At 43.5% G+C, this 24,863-nt stretch overlaps 1 protein-coding gene across 1 annotated transcript; it reads right to left on the reverse strand.

Moving 5' to 3' along the window:
- Positions 1-3,453: 3,453 nt before the first annotated feature.
- On the reverse strand, positions 3,454-23,919 carry BLMH (bleomycin hydrolase). Its single transcript, XM_074595032.1, has 12 exons — positions 23,792-23,919; positions 23,001-23,198; positions 22,489-22,598; positions 21,708-21,849; positions 20,365-20,453; positions 18,946-19,038; positions 15,112-15,267; positions 14,440-14,598; positions 14,274-14,341; positions 13,735-13,852; positions 11,256-11,325; positions 3,454-4,476 (listed from the first exon to the last, which is right to left on the reverse strand). Exons 1-12 carry the CDS (start codon positions 23,802-23,804, stop codon positions 4,325-4,327), a joined length of 1,368 nt encoding a protein of 455 aa, XP_074451133.1. The 5' UTR covers positions 23,805-23,919; the 3' UTR covers positions 3,454-4,324.
- Positions 23,920-24,863: the final 944 nt, after the last annotated feature.

Raw genomic sequence — 24,863 nt, forward strand, 5'->3', positions numbered from 1 at the left:
AGTTGTCTTTGCTGAGAGACTAAACCTGTAGCATTATTTCCATTCCATCAGTTGGAAAGAGTTTAATTTTTGATCATCTCTGAACTGACAGGAGTTACGTAGCCTGTTCCTCATTTACACGCTCCCATACTGCCCTGCCGGAGAGGAGCTGGGCTAATTGCTTCTGTCATCGCCGGGCTGTACCCTGACTTCCACGCACCTGAGAAGAGGCTGAGGTTCTGGATCCAGCCGTGCCTGGTGCTCTGCGGGAACCCAGAACTTCCTCAGCCTCCGTACGGAGCGTGCGGCCTCTCCATCATCTGCTCAGCTCTCTCCATTTATAATCCCCCAGCTGAGGGCTGCTGATCACATCAGTGATTTTTCCTTTGGGACAAAAGGGCGGAGTGATCCGTAAACGGCACATCAGGAGGAGCTGTAAGGGGAAATCACTTTATACACACTGATTTTATTCATGTTGCAAACTACTGTTTAAAACCAAGCCCACTTGCCCTAAGATAGGAGAGTCTGATTTATAGATAACGGAGACGGCTACTTAGCAAGAGCACGTTGATTCTTACCAAAGATGCAGGACTGGTTTTCGTGGTCTGCTGTCACAAAGGTAGCAAACCAGAATATCCTACCAGCCTTGAATTAGAGAGTGCCATTAGCACAAACCCTGGAACAGTTTGTTCAAGTGCCCTTACAGTCCTCAAAGTAGAAGAAACATAGCTCTCGCTTTGACATATGTATTTCCCCTCCTCTTCCCCGTTCCTTCTTAAAAAGAACTTATAAAACTGCAGGGCATAAAGGCAAAACGGTTTCTGCCAGATTGGCTTCATTCCCTATAACGTGTTTTAGCCATGTGGATTTTCTTATTTGAAGGAAAGGAAAAAAACATACTATTGTATAAGCTGTACAGGGAAATATCTGGGCCAGAGCTGCAGAGATAAGCACATGCTGGACAATACTTTTAAATACCCAAATTAACAAAAACTGGCTTGGAAACCTTTTTTAATTTGTCAAACAATCCTCATCAGTGCTGCCATGGGCAACAAAAAAAAAAAATGTTAGTCAATTAAATTCCAGAGAAAAAGTTAACTCTCTCTGGCTGCTCTCCCTCTCTCGTAGACAGCACAAAGGAAAGAGAAGAACTGGTGTAATGTCATAAGCAGAAAGATTTTGAAAGACTAAAATACTGACCTTTTGGAAGTAAAAAAAAGCCCCCAAAACACCACATGCATTAGTCATAATCAAAATATTGTGCATAATACAGCTTCCCAAGAGATTTGGCTTTGTTTCGGAGCCACCAGGGTTCAGCATCAAGTACAAGACTGTTTACTCGCCCTGATGCGAGTAACAGCGTGAGGCAGAGATCGCGCATCGGACCCATAAAGCCAGAAGGGGACTTCAAAAGATCATCCAGTTCATCCCTTTGCCAAAAAGAAGGGTCAACCCTACCAGTGCCATTTCGGACACGTTCTTCTGTAACCTGTTCTTAAAGATCTCTAATAATGGAGGCATCACACACCTTCAGACAATCTATTCCAGTTCTTCACTATGTTTATCACCAGAAAGCTTTTCCTGATCTCGCCAAATCGTGTTGCAGTTAAAGCCCATGACATTTTGATCAATTTATCACGAGCAGTGGGAACAAAACTCCCTCCTTTAAAGCACTGAATTTTTACAAGTGAAAAGAACACTATGTGTCCTCTTTTCTCTGACTAAACACCATGGTTCTTTCAGCCTTTTTTTACTAGTCACTGTTTCAAGTCCTCTGATCACCCATACCGCTCATCCTGGTCTGCATCTTCCCTGAGGCGCAGTACCCTGCACTCGATCCCGCACTCCAGCTCCTCACTCCCCAGCAGTCCTAGGCAGAGCTGGGTAACTTTACACATAGTGGAGGCTATTTCTCTGTTTATACACCCCAATATTACCTTACTTTTTTTCTCCAAGACTATGATCAACCATGACATTTTTATATTTTTCTTTCCACACCACTCAACCTTAGCTCACACCGGTTCTGCATGCTCTGTTTGCATATCTAGTTGCTCCCGGCTAGGTGCCGTTCCTTACACAATATACGTTTGCATGGTTTGTTAGAGATCACGTTTTGATAAGCATAGAATCACGGAATGGTTTGAGCTGGAAAGGACTGTAAAGATCGTCTCATTCCAACCGCCCTGCCCAGGGACACCTCCCACCAGACGAGGTTGCTCAAAGCCCTGGCCAAACCAGCCTTGAACACCTCCAGGGATGGGGCAGCCACAGAAATGGTGGCAAAATGCTTCACAATAACCTGATAATTAAACGTATTTGACAAATGAACTATTCAACAATATCCTGATAATTAAAAGGTATGCCCAGACTTCCCTGGATAACTGCATGTGATGTGCATTTCTGCCAGATACCTGTCCCGAGACACAGAAAAATACCTGAGCATTGAGCTTGGAATCTTCTGGATTAGGAAAATCTACTGCAAAGGTAAAGCTTTGTTATTGCTCATGACCGTTGCTATTAGAAAAGGCAAACAGAGCAATAGCCGTTTCCTCCTCTACCCCGACAGGTCTTGAGATGTCAGAAAACCTTTTGACACAAGCCCAGGAAAACACAAGCTGAATTTTGCTAGAAGGGAATCAAATTACAGTATCACTGTACTGCCAAGAGACATTCTATACAGCTCCAGAACACCTTTGTTACCTTTGCAGAAAATACTGCAAAAGACACAGACTCTTAAAACACAACATTCGAGGACAGTAACAACAGTGTCCTGCTGCTGTTCCACACGAGTCTCTTATTTAACCAGCCATCACAGCAGGTTGAATCATCCTGGATGACTCTTAAAACAAGCCCTAATCTGGATTTAGTTTAGCAGGCAATATGCAGACATGATTCAGCTTGGCATTTTTAAGATATGTACATACATATACACACATATTTGTATAACTAGCATAAGATACACTTTCATAATCATTTAATAACTTTCTACCTCCGTTGTCCAAATGGAAGAAAAGTCAAACCATATCGTAGAGTACCATGACTATACCAAACATCCTTTTTTCGCTTGCCCTTGCCTTCAGTAACATCCATCTGCGACCCAAGGTATCTGGCAGGTGTGTTTGAGTGTGGTTCTTTATCCTTACTTACCCTCTTATTTGCCTATGACTAGTCCCAGTGCAGAACAGGCAGACTGTCAGGGTACACACGGAGACAGCTTGCCATTTTGGCATAATTTAAATCGAAGGCTTAGTTCTGTGCTCAGCATCAAACTATTTGAGTGCCTGTAGCGCATGAGATACTATGTTTGTATTCAGTGAGAGGAGCATCTTTAACTACTGAGAACATAAAGCAGCATGTTTTCCTGGTACGTTCACATTCTGGCTCACTTAGATTTGTTTGTAGGTCACTAGTATCTTTCCATTCCATTAGTTACATGACGCTCATTTAAAAAAAAAGAAAACAGAACTGTACCAGTCACTTTAGAAAGTGTTTATTCAAAAGCTTCATAGCACCATCTTGTTTTTTTAAAACATCCAAATAAAATGCAGCAATTAAAACGTCATTTTTCTGTTGAGCATGACACTAACTCCACCTGTGAACATACTTATGGTTGTTCTTGCTAATATAACTGAAAAATAGCGCTCCTGTGCACACAGACATAGCACTGGGCCTTGACACGGGTTGTCCAGTCCTAGCCCAAGAATGGAAGAATAAAACCAAGTGAAACTGGAAACCTCAAGGAAACAGTTGTCACCCGCCCGCGCCCCCCCCCCCCCCAAATTCTGCCAGAAGAGAAAAGTTTTGTAAAGGTAATTTTTAGCCATTTCAATTCTTATGTCCCCTCCAAGACTTCAGCAAAACTAAAAATGTAAATATATAAAATATTTTGGGCATTCTTTTATGGTACAAGTCAGACCATGGATGGTTAATTTATAAGTATCTTGATGTATTTGTTCTAACAATCACCTAGCTGTTAATTCTAAAGGCCTTTTATGGACATCTTTTCTAGGGAAAACACTAATCAAAGTAATTCTAAGTTGCTATGCAGATTTTTATTAAAAATTTAAGGTAAAATCAAAATGCCATTGACAGCATTTGCAACACGTTTTCATTATGAGTTCCCCCCCCCCCCCTCCTTTTTTAGTTTTGCGGAGTAGCCTGTCTGAGAGCTTTATTCAGTCAAGTCAGTAAAGCGCTATTTCCCAAAGATCCTTAACTTACGTCTCAAGAATACGGACCATGCTGAGTGCTTGGTCACATTATCATTTGGCTATGGCTTCCGACCACTGGAATTCTCTATTGCATCTACTTCTGGTTGACCGTTAAGAGGCAAATATTCTGTAGTTCACTTGGCTAGAGCCCCCATAGGGTCCCAAGCTGGCAAAACAATTGGTTCCTGCTGCATCACTGCCAAGACGTCTTCTGGTACGTGCTTCTTATCCACCACAACTTCGTACACGTACTCAGAAAACCAGTCGTCAGTCATGATCAGGTAACCTGGAGATGAAAACAGTTTGTTACAACGGAGAACCATTACAGTGAAGCAGTCACATATACAAGTTTCACCTACGAATGATGCATTACAAACAGGACTTAGGCATACCCTGTATCTCTCAAGACAGTCACAAAAAAATTAATGTACAGGCTAACCAGATGTACTTCATGTGCACTGAAAGACCAGGCAAGAAGCCTGCTAGGAAAAACAAGACCCAGAATATTCATCATTTATACTTCCATTCTTAAAATAGGCATTGAGAATACTAAAGTGAATTATGACACCTTAAAAGAAAAAAAAAAAAGGCATTTAAAGCAGAATATAAAATTATCTGAGATTCTGGCTTTAGAATTTTTCAGGATTTTGCTAAGAAAAGGGAAATTTTCCAGGTTAATACCCAAACCATCTCTGGCTTAAGAAAACTTTGCTGTTGTACTTCTTGCAGTGAGGGGGCCATTTGCTTTCCTCAAACATAAAACCATCTAAATCACGCTTTGGCTGAACTAAATCTTAATTTTCTCCCTTAATATAATTCTTTGTGAGAATTTCAGTGAACGGCCTTTGAACTGGGGGGGGGGGGGGGGGGGGGGGGAAAGTCACATTTAGAGTATCACAGGTTTTAGCAGAAAGCTACCATTGGAAACAAACTGTTCAAGGTGAACTGAAAATAAGAGTGGCCGGAGAAAAGAAAGCATTTATAAGACAGATGAGAAGGCTTTATGTAATAAAGTTCCTCATGTCCTTATACAGTATCATCGCACAATCAAATGAAACAAGAAAACGTCCAAAGAATATGGACAATAAATGCATCTATCGACACCATCTTGTTTCTAAAGCAAGAGATCAGATAATTGCCATAAATTAAAACCCCTATCAATTGTAATCCGAGCTAGAAGCCATTTTGGAAACACTGCCAAGGGGAGCTGCCTTGATTATTCTCTCTTCAGGATATGAGTTCTTGGGACACACAAAAACCTCTCACTCCCAAGAGCCAACAAGTAATTGCACCCTGAGAGGATAATGAACTCTGCTGCTGACATCCCGTATCTCAAAGCTTGACAGTGCTGATTAGGATCGCGGTGTCTGAACAAGAAGGAAACGTCAAGCAGAACTTCAGAACATGCAAATAAGTAAGGTCGCTCTTTGAGAAGGCCTGCGCCTGGTGTCACAATGAAAGCCATTATCAATTTCTTCATTAAAAGGAGACACGTACTTTATTCGCAGCAATACATATACTTCAGAGCCTGCCTAAGGCAACCCTGAGCTCTGCACCCCATCCAGGTAACAGGCAGAAGCGAAAAAGAAACAGAAAAGTTTATTGCATTTCTGGGCAGGGCACACCATGGAGTTTTACCGCAGGCAATTAATCTATTGCTTCTGCTCAAACTATTTGTATGTTAAGGCCAGAATACAGAAGAGAACTTGGAACAACCTCGTCTTCTTGTAATAGAACACAGCATCTGACCAGGAAAGCGTACTCCTCTGCGCATGAAGTGGTCCACGTTCCCTAACTGACCCAAAGGAAAACCTGAACATTCAGCACTTTAAAACTGAGGAGCTGCTGGCCAGGGAGAGGTTGTGCGAGGACAGACGGTCTGTGAGTTATTGCATAAGCTGGGATCTGGGCACCTGAAAATAAAGCCCTTGCAAAATTCCCCAAGGGACCTCAACACAAGCCACTTTGGGCTTGTGCCATTACTCCTCTACAGGGAGAGCAAATTAACAGAGCCTTTCTGTCATCGTGTACTTATGGGATGATACATACACACATATCAATACAGACACCAAGGGTCTACAGTTAAATCCTTAAAATGTCTTCACGCACTGGAGTGTGTACGCACCAGTCAGTGCAAGAGATTAAGCGTCAAAAGGGAGCTGACTTCTAGCTGGAGATGTACCACAAGAAAGTTCTTTTCATGCCAAAGCAAACACATGGACTCCTATCAAATGAATGTGATAACGTGATTTAGTGTTCCCCTCTCGCTTGCTTTTAAAAAAAGATATCCGATGGGATAAGCTGGGTTCAAAGTTAGGTAATAATGTACTGTGTCTCCAGAACAAAAGAGTAAGCACAATAATTAAACTTGCCTGTATGGCTGTCAAAGTGCCAGTAAAACACAGAAAGGAAATATTTGACTGGGTAATGACTTTTTTTACCTCAAAAAACAAGCAATGTTTGTCAGCAGCTGCATTTATTCCTTGAGGAAAAACAGATGGGATTCTAAGAAACACTTTTACAACAGATACAAATGTAATCACTAAATATTTAGGAGAGGCAATGCTAGGCTGTTCCCAGGGCGTCCCTTTCGCCAGAAGAAGCGCTACCACAAGAATTCCATGCTGCCCGCTCTGCGGAGAGGGAGCCTAGAAATAACTTCATCCCATGGTACCCAAACCAGGGGTCACGGTCCTTCCAGTCCTGCACCGTGCAAGTCTGGGGACACAGGTGTCATCTGGCAACTCGGACTGAACTTGGAGCAAAGCAAAAGGGACCTCATGTGAAAAAACACTTAAATTTCCTACCAGCTATAAGTCATTTGTTTGTTTGGTTTTTAATGACTCAAAATCTAGTCTCTGGTGTTTTGGTGCGGGCTGTACCCTTTATCATCCTGTCCAAGAAATAATGGAGTTGGGGCTTACTTGTATCCCCCACACCCAACTGGGCCTCAACTGGGCTGTGCCAAGTTTAACATCATTTTTGGCTGCCTCTTTACTGATGTGGATTCTGGTTCTCTGCACTGGACTTATCCAAGCACGGCTTCCCAATTCCTTAACAGGGCAGATAAGATAAAAAATAAAAAAAAAATCACTGCCAGACAGACTCAGTGGCAGAGCAAGAGAGCTAGGACAGACTACAAATCCTCACCCGCCTACACCAGCTCGTACTGGATGTTGAAGAGTGAAAAAAATCGGGGCAGGAATGCCTGTCAAATCACCTCTCGTAATGTTTGAGCATGAGCTCTGAAGGGTTTGACTAACTGCCTTTAGCTCAGAGGGTTGCTTGGTCATACCCAAGAAAATCAGTCAGGGATTCACCTCCCTGAAAAAAGTAGACCGAAATAGAATCAAGCTTCCTAGTTCTGATGGGATTTTCTGTCAAGGCGCTTTTCCAGGCAACTCCCAAACCAAAACAAAATCCAGACAGTGAGCAAGACTTTCCAGAGGCCGTGGTCTCTACCAGTACAAAACAGATAAGTGACAGTGACTCATCCAGAAAAGGTCACATGGATGGCATGCATACAACACACACATACAAGGTACGGGCACAGGGTCTATCCAAGTCACTCTGGGGTCCTAGTATATTTCAAAGGAACAACTAACTCCTCTAGAAGAACTTACCCTTGAAAGGTGGTTCCATAACTGGAAAAGAGAAAGTGTCTAAAGGAGGATAATCTATTACTGCAAACCAAGTAGCAAGTGCCAGCTTTGTAAGCTTAAAACAAGTTCAAAGTAATACTCAGAGAATATTAGGTAACTGGGTTAATTTAGTGTTGTTTCTAACTTAAAGCCTGAGGCACTATACTTCCTTTGTTTCTAGTTGCTGTAGTTGGTTGAGTTTTGGGTTTTTTTTTGATTTTGGATTACATGCTCAAAGTGAAGAAAGCCAAAAACGCAAGTCACTCTCCACACGTATCAACCACAGCCCCCGCAGCTCCGTCAGAGCGTTGGCTGATGCTCCAGCCCAGTAACAGTGACACAGAACTGCTGCTGCTCAGCCGCAGCTCAACAGGTACAACCCTCACAGCAGTGTCAGGCTTCGCCATACCGCACTGGGGTTTGGGAACAGCCACCAATATCCTGAAACTGAGCCCAGCCTTTCTCCAGTTCTAATAAAGAACAGCTCTGGACCTTGGCCGAGGAGCGTATATGGCCAGCACAATCAAAGTTGCTGACATATGCCTATTAACTCCAGAACGTTTGGAGTACTGACCAAAGTCCACGCTGAGCGGTCGTAAAGCAAGCCGAGTAAGGCACTTCCTTCCTGGAAGCATTCCTCTAACAGTAGTAGCATCTAACATCAAACACCAAGTATCTGGAGTGTCTCAAAACAAACTGTTCTGACAAAAAGAGCACAACTAACCAGACATTTTTATATTTTATGCGCTCTACTATATATAAAGATGCTTAAAAAAAATAGTTACCAGTTTGTATTCGGAGACAAGAAAAGTTTTGATGTTACCTCTTTAGTATTGATTTGGCATCTTTACTTAATCCAACATTCAAAGTACATTTTACTGCTGTCACATTGATGAGCCTCAAAGGCTGAACACCAACATAGTTTCATTGTTTTGTCAAGACCAAAGATTTATACTGGAATACGTTGCTGTGAATGTATACAGCTAACTCGGAACAGACACTACTGCAAGACCCAGGGGCCAGAACTTAAATTAAGACACTGTGCCAAGAACATTTGCATTTTAGTTAGTTGTTCATGTATAAGATATCAAAAGCTTATTCATAAAGACCACATCCTAAAACAGAGGTTTCCGGAAATAGCCTATTCCCAGAAGAAACCCCAAACATCCTGGGAAATTTCAGCCATACCAAATCTTGTAAGCACAACATTTGGGATTAATGCGCAACAGAAAGATGTGGTCAGCAGTGACTACGGTGTTACGCCCCGGCACACACTGAAGCCTGGCTCGGCGTGCCCAGCCGTGAGCCCGCTTATCGTGCTATGGCCGAGTCCACATCCGGCTTGTCTCCGATAGGAGGTGACAAATATCACAGCGCTCTCGCTCCACGCCAGTCATTTTGGAAAAACTGACTGATGGGAGGCCCTGCCAGAGCAAAGGGGGAACGCTCTCACACCATCAGCCCCGCCACCCAGGGCCAGGGGAGGTCAGAGCTGGCCCCCCCCATCCCCCAGGACCAGGCAGAGAAGCATCCTCCCATCACGCCCAGGCTGAGCACGGAGGCAACTAGAAGTAGTTTCCTAAACAACTGCTCGGCTGTGACTCACCACTCTGTCCACACTGCCCTGTGCCATGCCAGGCTGGCTCTTCCACCCTGCTACAGCCCCACAGCGCTTACAGATCCTTTCTGAAGGAACAATAGCGCGGGCCGAGACAGTCAGCCACGGGAAAGCAAGTTCATGCAGAAAACCTGGCATGAGCAGAACTGCACGTCAGCTGTGGATTTTGTTGTTACTAATGCTTGTCATAACAAAGAGGAACACCACAAGGATGCCGCAGGTCATGTTTTCAGCACGGCTTCAGAAAGGCTACCAGAATTACTTTTTTTTTTTTAGGCAGGTTTTCAACACTTTTGAACAGCTAGAACACTTTACATTGCAGCTGTTCACAGCACAAGCTGGAACCAGCCATACCCTTGTTTCCTCGTTTACAAAAATCAGCAAGTAAAAGCTTGCAGTGATTGGTAAACAGTGCTTTAAAACAATATACAAACCGCTTAGGTTTCACCCATGGCTCAGGAAGATTATGTAAGTCCTATCAGCCACAGCCAACACAAGGTCCCAAAGATGAGAGAGCTGGAGTGTACAGATTTAAGCTTAGTTCTGTTACCAAAAACTTTAGTCCACTTAAAAACATTACAGTGAAGTCTTTATTTCTACTTTCATAGTAGAAGGAAAAAGCATTTCTATACAGTGCACTTGGAAGCGATCCTATCTTATTTGATACTGCACAGCATTTCCTATCTATTGTCCCGTTATTAGAAGATTGGCTTACACGCCCACTACAATTCTTGGTATTTCACAAGTACTACCATATTTTAAGACTAATACTACCAGATTTTTCAGACTTGTATTCTGCAGCTAAGGATTATGAGCAACAAAATAGTAAAGGTTCTGCTCTCTCCCTGCCACACTTCTCTAACTCCCAGAACCGATGGGTTTTTTTTTTTTTTTTTTTTGTTTGTTTGTGGTTTTGTTTTTTTTTTTTTGACAGGGACAATAGCTGGCAATTTACTTGTGATCAACAGCAAACTGGTATACAATGCTTCGGAAAATAAGCGGCTTTACAGCAATAAACTAATCAACCTTGAAAAAGTGATTTTATCAAACTTTGTACTTTAAATACTTCATTATATGAACTTCAGACGCATTTTCTAGAACTCCTTTGATAACCACTACTATTCCCAACAGGCCCTGTACCCTTCACAGTACACTCTGCAAACACTAATAATAATGTGACCTGCCAGGATGGCACTCGACCTCTCACAGAGGAAGAGAGAAGGTAACCGTTATTAGCCAAGATTGCATAAAGGTTAGCAGTCTGAATCCATCTGATCTGGTGACAGAAGTCCACCAGTATCTTCCCATTACCTTCCATGTGCTAAATAAACAGTGTGGTTATTAGATTGTGAAAGGCTGTAGTGTAAAGACAATATATGCCTCGTATCATTAAGCTACATTCAGAGCTCCAGCTCCAGCCTCCAGGGGCTTCTGTCAACTCTGTCCTCCTGCCCTTGGGACCAAGATACCCCGTCTGTCAAGGGTCAGTGTCAATCACTTATGGCCATCTCCCAAAAAACACAATTGCCTCTACAGTTCAGCTTGCAACCACAGTGTCAAGTTTATCCAGTGACATCTCCTGCTTCTCCATTCAATGTTTACATTCAGTTTACTTAGATGTAAGTCACATTTAAGTGAAGAATATTTGTCTTCCAGAATTACAGTGCCATAACTCCGTGACCCATATGCTGTTTGCAGGCTCGTCTCATGTGCGGGACACACAGCACATCCCCTTCTGCCCTTCCACCTCCTTATTTCCAAAGACTAAGTTCAGCTTTCTGTTCCCATGACTATAAGTGACTTTACCTTTATTACCACGGTCTTCGCCCCAGGAGTTCTCCACTCTCCATTTTTCAAATGCCTCTTCTTGCCCATCCTGTGACAAAACAAGACGATGGCTATTCAGTAGCGAAGGACCACGAGTTCACAGCAGCCAACCCTTCCAAGACTAAATCCAGCACCAGCAAACCACAGAGCTCCACTCCCAAAAGCCTACAGGCACTGGCAAGTTTCAGGCAATGGTTTCTTGCTAACAGTTGGAGAAATGTAGTCTTCTAAAATACCCGTCTGCCCACTTACGTAAAATATGAGGAAATGTGGTCAAGAAGAGGACCTGCAATAAGTATTTATTTCAACTAGAAACCTTAAATTGAACTAAATTCAAGTTTGGACTTGACTGACAGACAGAATTAATGCCCTATCACCTCTCAGGGCATGGGGGCCGTCTCAAATGCAGAATGCGCGACTCGCTTGAATGAGGGATCAGAGGAAAGGAACAAGGGCAGTGAAGCAACTGCATAATTTCCAACAGTATTAGCAAGAGCAAGTGCAAACACTTGACTAGCTGAAGGATACAGCTCCAAGTCGGGTGCTTTGAAAGACATACAAGGCTTCTAACGAGCATGAAGTACATTTGACTTCATGTCCAGAAGCGTGCAGTATTCTGTAGCCTGCATTGTGCACATCTGAAGTCTCGTTCAAATCTGCCAAGTACATAAAAACACTGAGAACAGCTTCGTAGGGTTGCTGTGCCACAACGCAAAGGGTTGCTTCCTTCAAGCAGCCTCTCGTGAGGAAATGGCACGTCCCTTGAGGAACCAAAGAACAGTTATTTTTTTGCTACTAAAATAATTTTTAATATAAAAAACTAACCTGCAAAACACCCCATAAATCCATTTTTAATATTCAATGGAATATTGTTGTATTGCTGTATTCTCACTTTTAAGATACAGACAGTCCTTAAAGTGAGACACTCCAGAGCTCCCAGACTAAGGATAAGTCAACTCTTGATGCTATCAGACAGAAACTGGGATAAACATGTTTCTGTATGTTAAGTTTTTAACCAAAAGCTGCATTTAATCCACATCAATTTTTCATGTTGTAAAATTGTAATAGGATTTTTTAAATCTTCAAAGCCTTTTTATAAAGTAGGCAAATCCAAAGTACTACGTTCTACAACTCAGTTTATCAAAGCTCCTTTAGCTTAAGTTAAGGTTTAATATAAGACAACATGTTCAAAGAAAGAACAGAAACAACTTAGTCTACTTTGAATGCAGAAAAGCTTCTAAATGCTGAACTTGTTCTAGGATAATTTCTTTTAAACTACCTTTTGATTTTAGAGAGCCTGTCCATCATATGCTGATCTCATACACATCCTTCTCTTTAAGAAATCAGGTGTCACATTTGACCACATTTTACACAACTATACACTTAGGCATGCAAAAGAATCAATTTAGAAATACAGACCACAGACTATACACTAGAAAAGTGTAATTTTAAATATCTAACTGAAAAACAAAGAAATTTTTTTTTAAAGATGTGCTCATGCAATCTGATACACAAAAATCAACGTGTTAAGAGCTCAGAACACAACAGGAAAAATTATATTGAGTTGTAAAAAAATAACTTAGAAAAATTCTTATGACTCAGCAGTCCCATTTCCAGTCCCATCTGGAGTCCCCAGACTCCAGAGCTCCAGCAAAGTTTTTCAGTTATAAGCAAGCCGTTATTTCTGAGGCCAAGGTCATGCTGGACAGGAAGAGATCACTTCAAAGAAACTTTAATAATGACAACTTCTGGAAATAAATGGAAAACATCAACATTGCAGATAACCCTGAGTCGTAAATTTTCACATGGTTCTTTTTACTTCATATGTACTTTGTTATACTGCCAGGAGCAGATTTAATTGTGGATTCATCTCAGCCTTCTGTCTGCCACAGAGCTATTTTGGACACCATTTTCCTGCCCTAATTACGAGTAGGTCAGAGAGGTCACATGCCAGTGAGCTGCAGGAGGTTACCATTGTGTCAAAGTGCCTCCTATGGGCATTGTAACAGGAGCTTCCTGCTGAAAAACACATTGGACTAACCCAGGCCATGGGATAGAGTAGGAAATACTTGCTGTCATACTAGATTTCTTGGTCAGCAAGATAAACCAGAATCTGTATTTAAAAAAAACCAGTTAACATAGGTTTTCTGGTATCTTAAAAATAGAAGCTGACTTTCTTTTCCCTTTCTCCAATGAAGTTTGTGGGCAGAATGAAGGAAGCCCTTGACTTGTCCAGAATTCTTCCCTCCTTGTTAACTATTTATAGTTCTGAACACTCAGACACAAACAACACAGGGAGAACGGACAACCTAGGCCTTGTGCACCAGGGCGTTGTGGCACACACGCTGAACAGCAGCGCAACAGCTGCCACACTGCGAGCGAGCCCAGAGCACAAACAAGCTGCAGAATATTCAAATACATCTGTGCCAGCATCAGAACTTCTGGAGGGAGACTCTACCTTCTCGGTGACAGCCGTCAGGACCATGGCATGGGTCATCATTGACTCTCCAAAGATTAATCGTTCTGCTTTGTTCATGTTCTTGACTGAGACACCAAACACCAGCTCGTGATTAAATCTATTAGAAAGCCACATAAACAATATCAGAGAGGATGCAGGGAGGATTCTCACTGCTAAACCAGTTAATCAGCAGTCTGCACTGGCCCAGGAACCACTGCACAGGTGTAAGAGTTCAACTATTTTTAGTGTCAGAATAAATGCAAACACTTGATGCCTTTAGGAGTTTCTCTCACCTGATACTAGAGAATCCAAATGAGTAAGAATACTTAACAATCACTTGTACTGCATCTTTAAAGGATTAAGATTTTAGCAAACAAGTAAAAAAAAAAAAAGACATTTATGCTGCTGCTGAATTACTGAAATATACTCTTTTGAGGTACATAATCCAAAGTACAGACAAATTAGTTTAAGCAGCCAAAGCACCGTTTACATCCTAGCCAAATATCCCAAATGGATTTCTGTTTTGATTTTCTACTTACATATTCATGTCATTGATTCCCAGCTTGCCATAGAAGTGCTTCGCAACATCGCAGCCAAACCACACAGCCTACAAATAGAAGGAAGAGTCATGTCCGGGCCACATCCCAGTGAGTTTTACATTACAAGAGTTGCACCATGTCACCCACAAAGAGAAACCAAACAAACCTCGCCATCCTTAATAGACGCTGCAGCTAATTTTTTCAAGACTTCAACAGGCTGGTTGTTATAGAGCGTTTTCCTCCCTCCTACCATGTTGCCCAGGTACTCCACCGTGTACAGCCTGTTGTACGGGTTCTGAGGTCGAGGATCGTTCACTAGACAAATCTGCCAAAAGACCAAGATGTCATAAATTAAGGTGCAACTTAACTGAAATCTTTGAGAAATGAGTCTGGATGGATTTCAGAGAGCTGCTTTTGTCCCGGCTAGCTGCCTGTCCGTTAGCAAACAAGCCGCTTGGCTGAAATACCAGGTTGAAGGGTTTTTTGTTTATTTGGTTTTTGTTTCATAAGTTCACCTCATAATTGTGGCATCGCAGTTTTGCATGTTATTCCTGCTCTCTAATGGCCATCTTACGGCATTTTATGACTGATCTGATCATTACATATTTTTATCATTACAAAATCATCATGGAAGCACAATGCAAGATCACAGCTAATTGAAGGGCAGAACACAAACAGGAGAGAATAAACATAGGGCCATCTCTGACTTGTGGGAGCGGTTCCCATCCCATGTGGTGCAGTTACAGGGGCGGACAGTATGCTTGCAACAGTAGAAAGTTAAGTGGCCTAACAGCAAAAAAAGGCCTTAAGGAGGCCACTGCCTTTCAGCATCTCCAACCTTGTCCTCCATGTTGAAGTAAGGCTTGACATGCTCGTTGTAGAACTGGACTGGTGTCACAGGGCCATATTTGTGGTAGTTCTTCTCCTTATCCCGGAACTCCCAGCAGAAGGTCTCCGGAGGGCTGCCCAGGCAAGTACTCACTATTCTGAATACCTGCCCAGAGAAGCAAACAGCTGTGAACTCGCTGAAACATGTAGGTCTGCCTCTCCTACCACAGCAATGCCACTGGTGAATGGATTTCTCCACATGAGAACCAACTGGAAAAATGGCATCTTAAGGGCCACCTTTGAGGAACATCAATAAATGTACACACATGAATTATTCGCATTCAGCTCTGGAAACCTAGGAGTTTCAACAGTTCAAAGCCAACCTGAAAGGCCACAGAAAGCCAACAGAATCTCTCTCCATTCTCACACTCTATGTTCTCAACTAAAGCATCAGGCAAAACAGAAGCTTAAGTCTGAACATGTAAATTCCAGGTTATGATAGGAATACAGCAGCCAAAAGTAAAAGCAAATACGCTGCCCAGTCTCATTCCAGTATTTCATAAGCAATTCTGAAGCTCCTCCAACAAGATACTTTCCCAGCGTAAGAGAGACTTTACCAGACTGATTCGAGAAAGGCTTAACCATTCAGCATCACCTGTTCCACCAGGTGGTCTGCCCCACACGGAGACAAACCAGCCCTCCTAACATGCATACAACAAAGAACTTTATCCCAGTGTTTCCCCTGTACTAATCCGTTTTTTCCTGTAATATTCATTTGGATTTCAAAGATGGGCCTTTGCTTCTTTTCAAAATCCTAGAATAATCTTCTCGTCTGTTTTAATACATTTAACAATGTCTCAGTTTAGGGTTAAGCTGGCAGCTTATGCAATTTAATTCAAGATCCCTGCCTGCTGACTGTGACATCCCTTGCAGCAGGCAGCTTTCTATTGGTTTTTAGCACAAATAGTTGACCAGATTAAGTCATCAGCCTCCCTATAAATCAGAATATGGAATAGCACTTAAGAATCACTACTGTAGTTTCTTACAGGGCTTATCATAAAATGTGTTAACTCATAGGCAGTGCAACCAGATGACTCTCTTTAGGGATATTTAGCAGGACCTGCCACAGGTACCATGAAGACAGAGAATTCAATCATATTTAAACAAATTTGAATCTGTTTTACTTCAGCTGACACTGGTCTGCTTCAGCTCTGTCCATGTCTTGAGCACAAGAGAAGTCTTTTCCTTGCAAGGAACCAACACGTTATTTTAAATAAGAGAAGGGGGAGTCAAATCTCAACTGCACTTTCTGCACTAGGAGCCAACGCCTGTGGTTTACGCCAGCGTTCCCAGGCTGTCAGCCTTCACGCTTTCCTCTCACTGACTTTTCACAGGAGAGGAGACAGAATACCTTTCCCAAAGCTGCTTACTCTTTCTGGAGCTACTTGAGCTGATTGATATGGATCCTAAGGATCCACAAGAACTAGCTTGTGCTCATGTGCACTTTGTGCTGATGGCAAAAGGAGTACAATGTTCATGCTAAGTAACACTATTTGTCTGTGCACAAAATACAAATAAAGGTATTCTTGCTCCAAGCAATTCAAGAACACAAGCGAAGAGATTAATTATGGGTTGAAACAAGGGTGTGGGCTTAATGTTTTGACTCACACATTTATTTCTCAACAGATGTGTAAAAGAGCAAATGTAAATCCCTAAACTACTACAAATATTTAATTTTGCACAGACTGCACAAAAGGTATCATTTGCTGTGGATACACCCACATTACCTCAGATAACCTCAAGTGGTGAGAGGTGAGGCTACAAAAACAGAACAAGCGAGAAAAATGCCTACAAGGGGAGCCACGAGCAAACGGGCTCTGGACAGAGGAAGGAAAATGATGGAGACAGAATTCTCAAGTTAACAGGGGCAGCGGAGCCTGGGAATGGTCTCCCTCAATTGTTTTGCCACCACGCCCATCATAAACCATCTCTTAGTATCTCACAAGCTTCCTCTATCAATAAATAAAATAAGGAGACCTATTTAAGCTAAAAGGCGACTTCTACCACTATAGCGACAACTAGAACCAAGATAAGGCAAAGATATAGTGGCTTGTGCTAAAAACCAAAATGAACAAGGAGGGGAAAAGGAGGACACTCCTGATAAGGAAGAGTCTACAAAGGAGAACAGTAAAGGAAGAAGAATTCAAATCATATGCACTGCAGTGATTGCAACTTCTGACCCGCTGTGCACCAGTTTGATAAGAAGAATGTTTAAACAGTACTGGAGTGAATATTTAGTCTTGCGTTCAGTACAACTGCCCCATTTTAGCCAGAGCGCTGCCTCCCAGCATGAGCAAACCAAGATTTGCTATGCAAATAAAACCTCACAGAACAAAACCAAGTTCTGCTTTGCCGCGTACAAAATAGATGCAATGCCACTTATATACATATAAATACATGAAATAAAAGAGTGGTCTCAAACCTCTAAAGCTGAGTGTTTTTAAAGTATACAAGACAGGTGCAATTGCACATTTCAACTACAATGTTTATTGAAAGTAAATCCACTTAAGTTGCAAACCACTATTACCACAGCAAGAGGAAATACTGTGTTAAGTTCAGAGAATTAAGCACAACCTTTTTACAGAACAAATTGCAATCAGTTAATGAGCCTTCAATGCTGGTTCCAGGATCCCTTGTCAGAGGGCAAGAGGCTCTAAACAAATGAAGAGACATTTTGCAGTGAACTGTGTGTCATTACCCTAAAAATGAACATCTCTAGGAAGCTCTTGATGTCTGCTGTAAAATCCTCCAAGGGCTTTTGGACACACACGCTGGATCTCAGTTATATTAATGCGCTTTTGAACTAAGTGCTGATTGGCAACATACTGGGGTAGGCTCAAAGCACAAAATCACTGTTGATCTTAAGGCATACACTTTATAAACATTTTTGTTTCAATGATATAACCCAAGGAAAACAAATCTATTTTCTTTTTAGACATTCAGACATTAAAACCACTGGGTTGCTTTGCATTGTGTTTGAGAAACAAATGAAATATATACTTTTTTAAAATGCATGCACTTGGTCAAACTACAACAGCCTGAACTTTTAAAATTGCTTTTGGGTGGTTCAGAATCAAGTATGAGGACTGCTGAATAAGAAAAGTGACATGTGCCACTGTCATAGCGCGAACAGATGGAGGGCAAGCCATTACACACACACTGCGTACTACAGACTTGCTGATGGATTTGATTTTGAGTTAACTGATGCAGCCAGAAGCAGATGCTGCAATTCCTTCCTCTGCTGCTCCCCGGTATCAGACCACAGCTGGATTCAGCCCTGCGGTCAACTGACATCTTTTCCATAATGCAGAGAACTCCCATTTGTTGTTCTTTCCTGCTCTCTTGTGGGGAATTTCTGCAACAACGCTTGTGCTGTAGATTTTACATTCAGAGCCATCAGAATGCAGTTTTCAACCTGCCTTTTTCCTATGATTTATAAAAGCCTGACAGGCCACTATTTTGATCTCTCTTAAGATGCAAAATGCTGCTTTCCTGCAGAAAGGGGCAGATGTCTCTATAAAATGTCATAGTTCTGGAATCTATAAATTCGAGATATTTGTCTGGAAGTGTTAGAAAAGCTCAGAATGAGATAAGCGACAAGCCACTTAAAAAAAAATTCACTTGAATACCTCCAAGCACACTGCCATACAAAACATGCCTAGATACGCAAACAAAAGGCACTTGTTTTGGCTGATCCAATAGCTATCGAATAAGAGTAAGCAAGAAGTCTCATCCATCCTAGCCTCATGTTCCGAGAAGATTCACATCACACAAGTATATTTACCTCTTCTATCATCATGTCCATTGCAGCACAAAGTTCTCCTTTATTTGTTCCACTTTCCACCATATTTCTTAGCCGCAAACAGTATTCTCTCATCTGTTTAAAGAGAAAGTCATTTTATTATAAGGGTATAAAGGTGCCAGCTTTCAGGAATTCCTGTCTGGTTGTTTTAAGCACCTATTTTTACTCTTCATAACACATTTTCAAAATGAAAAGAAAATCCCTTTCAGAAGGCTTTGTTGGATATTGATTCTTTAAAAAAATATCAAGATAACTGAATGATTTAAAAAGATCACAAAAAATAATCATAGATTAACAAATAGTTGCAACTCAATTACTGTTTTCCAACCATTGATTTGAAGCTTATAGCCATTAGCTCTTCTTAAGGCTTGATGTTCCTTGGTTCCATAATGGATGCCGCAACATCCACACGCATCACCACCCCTGTGACTCACAGAGAACAGGCTGTCTTCATACTGTAAAATGTATTTTGCAATTCTAATGCATAATTGATCTCTTGGTTGATAAAAAGAACGGAGCATTTCCCCACTGCATGCAGAAGTGCAGTAAGAAGAGCACATGCTTCCCATTACTGTCACCATCCATAAGGCCAGGAACGGTGAGTGGGGCTCCCTCAAGACCAGCTGGTTTGCAATGTTCAAGACTAGAATAACATTAACACCATTCATTATGTCTAAGCTCATTTCAGCACATATTTTACATTTTTAATGTGGATTTCAGCAGGCATTTTTCCCTGAGCACGTAGCATATGAACTGCAAAAAAAAAATTAAAATCAAAGCCCACTGTAAACCAAAAAAGCTTTAATTGCCTTTTCATCTAGCTACCTACACTAGCATCTTCCCAGATGAATTCATTTCTGTATTTCAGGGAGCAAGCTTACACCTTCCTGCAGACAAAGCTGCACACTTCTATACCAAAAGCTGATTTTTAAGACCCAGTGTTTTGAAAATACTTTTTTTTTTTAATCTTTTCCATCAGATTTGGTAGTAACGTCTAGAAGCCTTAACGTACTGGTAGATGGATGAAATATTGAGGGGGCAGAAAAAAAAGTCACCTAGATGCCAAGTGCTAGTTCTGCAAAAACAGACATCAGCTGCACACCAAGAATTACCTTTTTGGAAATGTAAGGATTACAAACAGTTGCTACTAAAACCATGTCAGGTACTTTCAAGCTACTGAAGCCTGGAAATGGCCATCTTCCATAAATGCTTTCCTGCTCCATATTTCAAGATTAACATCAGACATTGCTGAGATTTTAGGCTGCTTTTTGAATAAAAGCAAGTTAAATTGCTGAGATGCACTTAGTACTTTGGTCAACAAAGAGAAATGAAAGTAGGAACACCTGGAGCAGGGTCATTCCCATCCCCTTCCCTTAATTGTATCATCTAAATCAATTTTACCTTATGATTCAAGATCTCATTCATCCTTCTAGTAGCCTCTGTGGTATGAGACTCTGGGAAGTATTTCTTGGGGACAACACCATACTTTTCTAAAACAAAGTAATAAAACTACAGGTTAACAATTGTCTTTTTGATACAGCAGATGCCAGTGGTTCTCGTTATACCCACATAAAAGCTAAATACAGTTGGGTTCTGTGCAGAGACTGCAAGGTAAATTCTCTTATTTAACAGTTACAAGTATGCAAAGTTTACATTTTAATTTCTGACTGAATCTTGACCTCTGAACTGCATTCCACAGGGATCTCAAAACATGGAATCCATGAATGGCTCAGTATCATTTAATTCAACACTTTGACAAGTTCTAAACTAATTAGTGCTTTTTAAGAATCATTTTTCACCGGGGAAAAAAACAACCAACTGATTACTTGGAAGTCAAGCTCCTGAAATATTTTCTAAGAAACTGGGCCTCTTCTGAATTATTCCATGTAATTTATACAAGGTTGAGTGACTAACTTCAGCAACAGCTCGATTGCTTCCTACGTTATGGTACCAACCAAAGATCACGCCGTGCAAGGCTCTGGATGTAATAGCAGCATCCAAAGTCTTCTCTGCCCTGATTAATGTATAACAACTGGATGGGGGAAAAAAAGTAACCTCCAGGCTTCAAAGAAACAAATTCCTTTTGTGATTCTAAACTTATATTATTGGCTTGTTGATTTACAAAGGTGTCGCATTGTTTCACAATACTAATGAAAGCAAATGCTGGCGTAATACAGACACGGAGAAGTATCTCCTTAATCAGTGTAAGGAAGATGCCATTTAAGCTGGATCTTTGCAAGACCAGCATGGCCACATTCCACGTAATTTCCCTCTCGCTGATCTTTATACCATCTTTCTCCAGGCTGCAGCTCTGTAAGTAGTTTTGCTTCTGCCTTGTAGACACACCCTAGTCTAGCCATGGTTCTTCCCTTACCATGTGCCCCAAAAATTGTATACATGGATATAAATAAACAATGTCAAGTTGATGACTGAAATAAAAACCATATTGAACCTTTTTTCTAAATGGAAAGTCTGGGATATCTAATTACTTCTGTTGGTCATCTTAGCTTCTACCATCATCAGCAATATGCAAGAGTGAAGATCCCAGACAAGATTTAAGCCTAGTATTTACAAACTGGCATGAGAAAGGTCTTTGATTAAAAAAAAGGTAGTGGCTAATGGCATCCTGTTTCTTAGCAAACTACCAAACAGGTCTCAGATTCCATTTCTTCTTCTATTTCCTTCCTCATCTCTCAAACCAGCACGCAATGTCACGAAGGGCTCCCAACAACCAGTTCCCTTACCAATAATGTTAACCAACATATCCCACTGTCCACCATCATTCGTGGGGTTGGAGAGCAGGAACTGTATCAGTCTTCCTTCCACAGGCTCCTTTTTCTGAGCTGTTTCCACAAAAGCATTTAAAAAGTAGTAACAACGTTCAACCTGGAATGGACAGAGAGGAAAAATAGGTATTTTAAGAGCAACATTGTGAATTAATTCATTCCTGAATATTAAGTTCTTCTGAAGTCCTAACTAGATGAAGCTACCTTCTGCTCATCTACTGAGGTTCTCATTTTCCCTCTAGCATTCCAGGGCTCATTCTACAAACTTATTTCTGTCACAGACCAAATATTTAGGGGCGAGTTTGCACAGAGCTTGAGGGTAGGGGAACAGTGAATGTGAGACTGAAGTTATGCAATGAAGCCTGGCCTAAACTAGTACTAGATTTTCTCCATTTTCCTCAGGGGAAAAAAGCAGGCACAGAGCTCACAGATCCAGTAGGTCACAAACACGACTGAAACCCCAGCAGAAAGTTACAGTCATGTTTCCGCTGAAATATGCGCAACACTTGAAAGAAGACTTCTACTATTTCGAAACATTAACATCTTGACAACTTTCTTCTCAAGCTGAAAGTCCCGCTTTGCTTGACCTGCATTTAAACACGTATTTAAAGAACTTTTGAAGTTTCTTCTCATGTATGTTTTCTACCTCGATTGCTAAAATAGCCCACCCTAAAAGAAATTCTGTCCCAATACTAAAACTCGATTGCAGAGGTTTTCTAGCACAACCTGCGATCTGTACCTTATCCCAGAAAAAGAGATACGACTGGCTGAATTCGAACTCTTCGATGTTGTATTTCTTCATGAAAGGAAGACGCATTGCGTTGAGACACGAAAAGATCCAACATCTCCCTGAGAGATCAAAGGAACAAGAATTAAACTGGAATGTTTAAGAGCTGCGTAAGGACTTTTATTCTTTTTTTTTTTTTTTAAAACACAAGAGCCATGACACCATTCCGCCTCAAGCCTTTGGTTCTGGCTGGCATTGTAAAATATCAAAAAGCTCATAAGTTCAGAAGTCTTTTATTGCAAATGCAGGTCTCTCAACTGATTTTATCTTATGCTATAGAGAAGGGAAAACAGGCAAATGCTGCAAGTTTAAGGGCAGTTATTAACTCAAGGGGATGCTGCAGGGATTCAGTTCTGCTCAGAGCCTGAGGAGAGGCCAGAGGCGGCCATCGCTCCCGCAGCGCCGCCAGCATGACATCACTCGCTCCCCCAACGCCATCACCCCTCCTCACCGGAGCCCCTTACCGGAGTTCTTCTGGTTGGTGACGGGCTTGCCCTCGGCGGGCACGGCATGCTGGAAGACCTGCACGGTGTCCTGCACCACCTGCCGCTGCAAGCACACCTCCAGCGGGTCGTTGCAGGTCGCCACATTCTGGGCCAGCAGGAACTGGGGTTCGGCCCGCAGCCGCCGGCTGAAGGCGGCCGCCTTCTCCGTGCTCAGCCCTGGGGGGCGAGGAGCAGCCATCACCACCAGCCCCCCCCTCAACGGTAACCCCCTGCCTCAGCATCCGTTACCCCGGTAACCGCCCCCCCCCCCATTACTCAGATAACGGCGTCCCCTCCTCTCCCGGTAATCCCACCGCCCCCCCTCACGGACAGGGCTCCTCCTCACGGAGAGGGCCGCCCCCCCACCCCCAGCCCGTTACCCCGGTAACGGTCTCCCCCGACCCATCGTTCAGGTAACGGTGTGCCCCCCCCCGGTAATCCCACGGCCCCCTCTCACGGACAGGGCCTCCCCCCAGCCCGTCACGCCGGCAACCGTCGTGTCGTGTCCCTGCCCCCCCGCCCCCGACCCATTGCTCAGGTAACGGTACCCGCCCCCTCGTAGCCCCACCGGGCCCCCCTCACGGACACGGCCTCTCCTCACCGACGTGGCCGCCCCCCCCCTCGGCTCATTGCTCAGTTAACGGTACAGCGTTTCTCCCCCCGGTAATCCAACTCCCCCCCCCCCCCTTCACGGCCGAGGCCTCCCCTCACGGACGAGGCCCCCCCAGCCCATTGCCCCGGTAACGGCGGGGCGGGGCCCCGCCCCTCACCGCGGGCGTTCATGGCACCGAGCGGCGCGAGCTCCCAGAACGGAAAGCGCCGATTAACGGCGGAAGCGGCTCTTATAGCCCCGGCACCGGAAGCAGGAAGAGGGGCCCGCACGGCGCGGGGGGGGGCGGACGGCGGACGGCGGACGGCGCGCCGCGAGGGACAAGGTTGCGGCCGTGGCGGTGGCGGCCGGGCGGGGGCTCCGTCCCCTCACGCTCCGGTTCGAGAACGTTCGGCGGCAGCGCCCGGCGGCCTCCCCGGCCGCTCCGGGCAGACATCTTCCCTCAGGGCCGCTGCGGCACGGCAGGAGCATCCCCATCCCGCCATGTCACGCTAACGGGAGGGCACGGAACCGGCCTCCCCTGCAGGCGGCGTCGAGGCCGGGGGCCAGGGAGCCTGAGCTGGCACCGACATTGCCCTGTGCCGGCCCTCCTCGAGCCCTGGGGAGCGTCAGCCAAGGCCGTGCTGCGGGGCCTTCCTGTCAGGCAACAGCCCGGCTCCGCTGGGGAGAGCCTCTGCGCGTGGCGGGCCCGAACTGATTTACGGCACATGGTGTTTATTGACAGTATTAGTAATGTACCATTCCGGGACGCGATGAGGCCTTAAAAGCTTGCTAGGACCTTGAGAAAAATGCTTGAGTGGCATATATGTTTGGGGAGGGACGGAGAGGTTTTCCTGCCATCATGGTGCTGGAGCATTTGTTGCACGGTTCGAGCTGGAAGGGACGTTAAAGCCCACCCCATGCCACCCCCTGCCCTGGGCAGGGACACCTCCCACCAGCCCAGGTTGCTCCAAGCCCCGTCCAACCTGGCCTTGAACCCCTCCAGGGATGGGGCAGCCACAGCTTCTCTGGGCAACCTGGGCCAGGGGCTCACCCCCCTCACAGCAAAGAATTTCTCCCTAATATCTCATCTAAATCGCCCCTCTTTCAGTTTAGAACCATTACCCCTCGTCCTGTCATTTACATTGCCCTCAGCCAAGGGAGACGGGATGTGCAGCGGCAGTGCTAAGTGCCAGGCAGCTTTCACCGGGGCCGACAGAAGCCAAGGTGCCCATAGGATTACCAGGAACAGC

Source organism: Larus michahellis, chromosome 7, assembly GCF_964199755.1.
Source record: "Larus michahellis chromosome 7, bLarMic1.1, whole genome shotgun sequence".
Lineage (NCBI taxonomy): Eukaryota > Metazoa > Chordata > Aves > Charadriiformes > Laridae > Larus > Larus michahellis.

Coding starts and splice junctions, on each gene's coding strand:
- BLMH (XM_074595032.1), bottom strand. Junction 19,039..20,364: donor ATGAGATCTTGAATCATAAG/GTAAAATTGATT, acceptor CTCTTTAAACAG/ATGAGAGAATACTGTTTGCG. Junction 11,326..13,734: donor TGACGGCTGTCACCGAGAAG/GTAGAGTCTCCC, acceptor GTTTTGTCACAG/GATGGGCAAGAAGAGGCATT.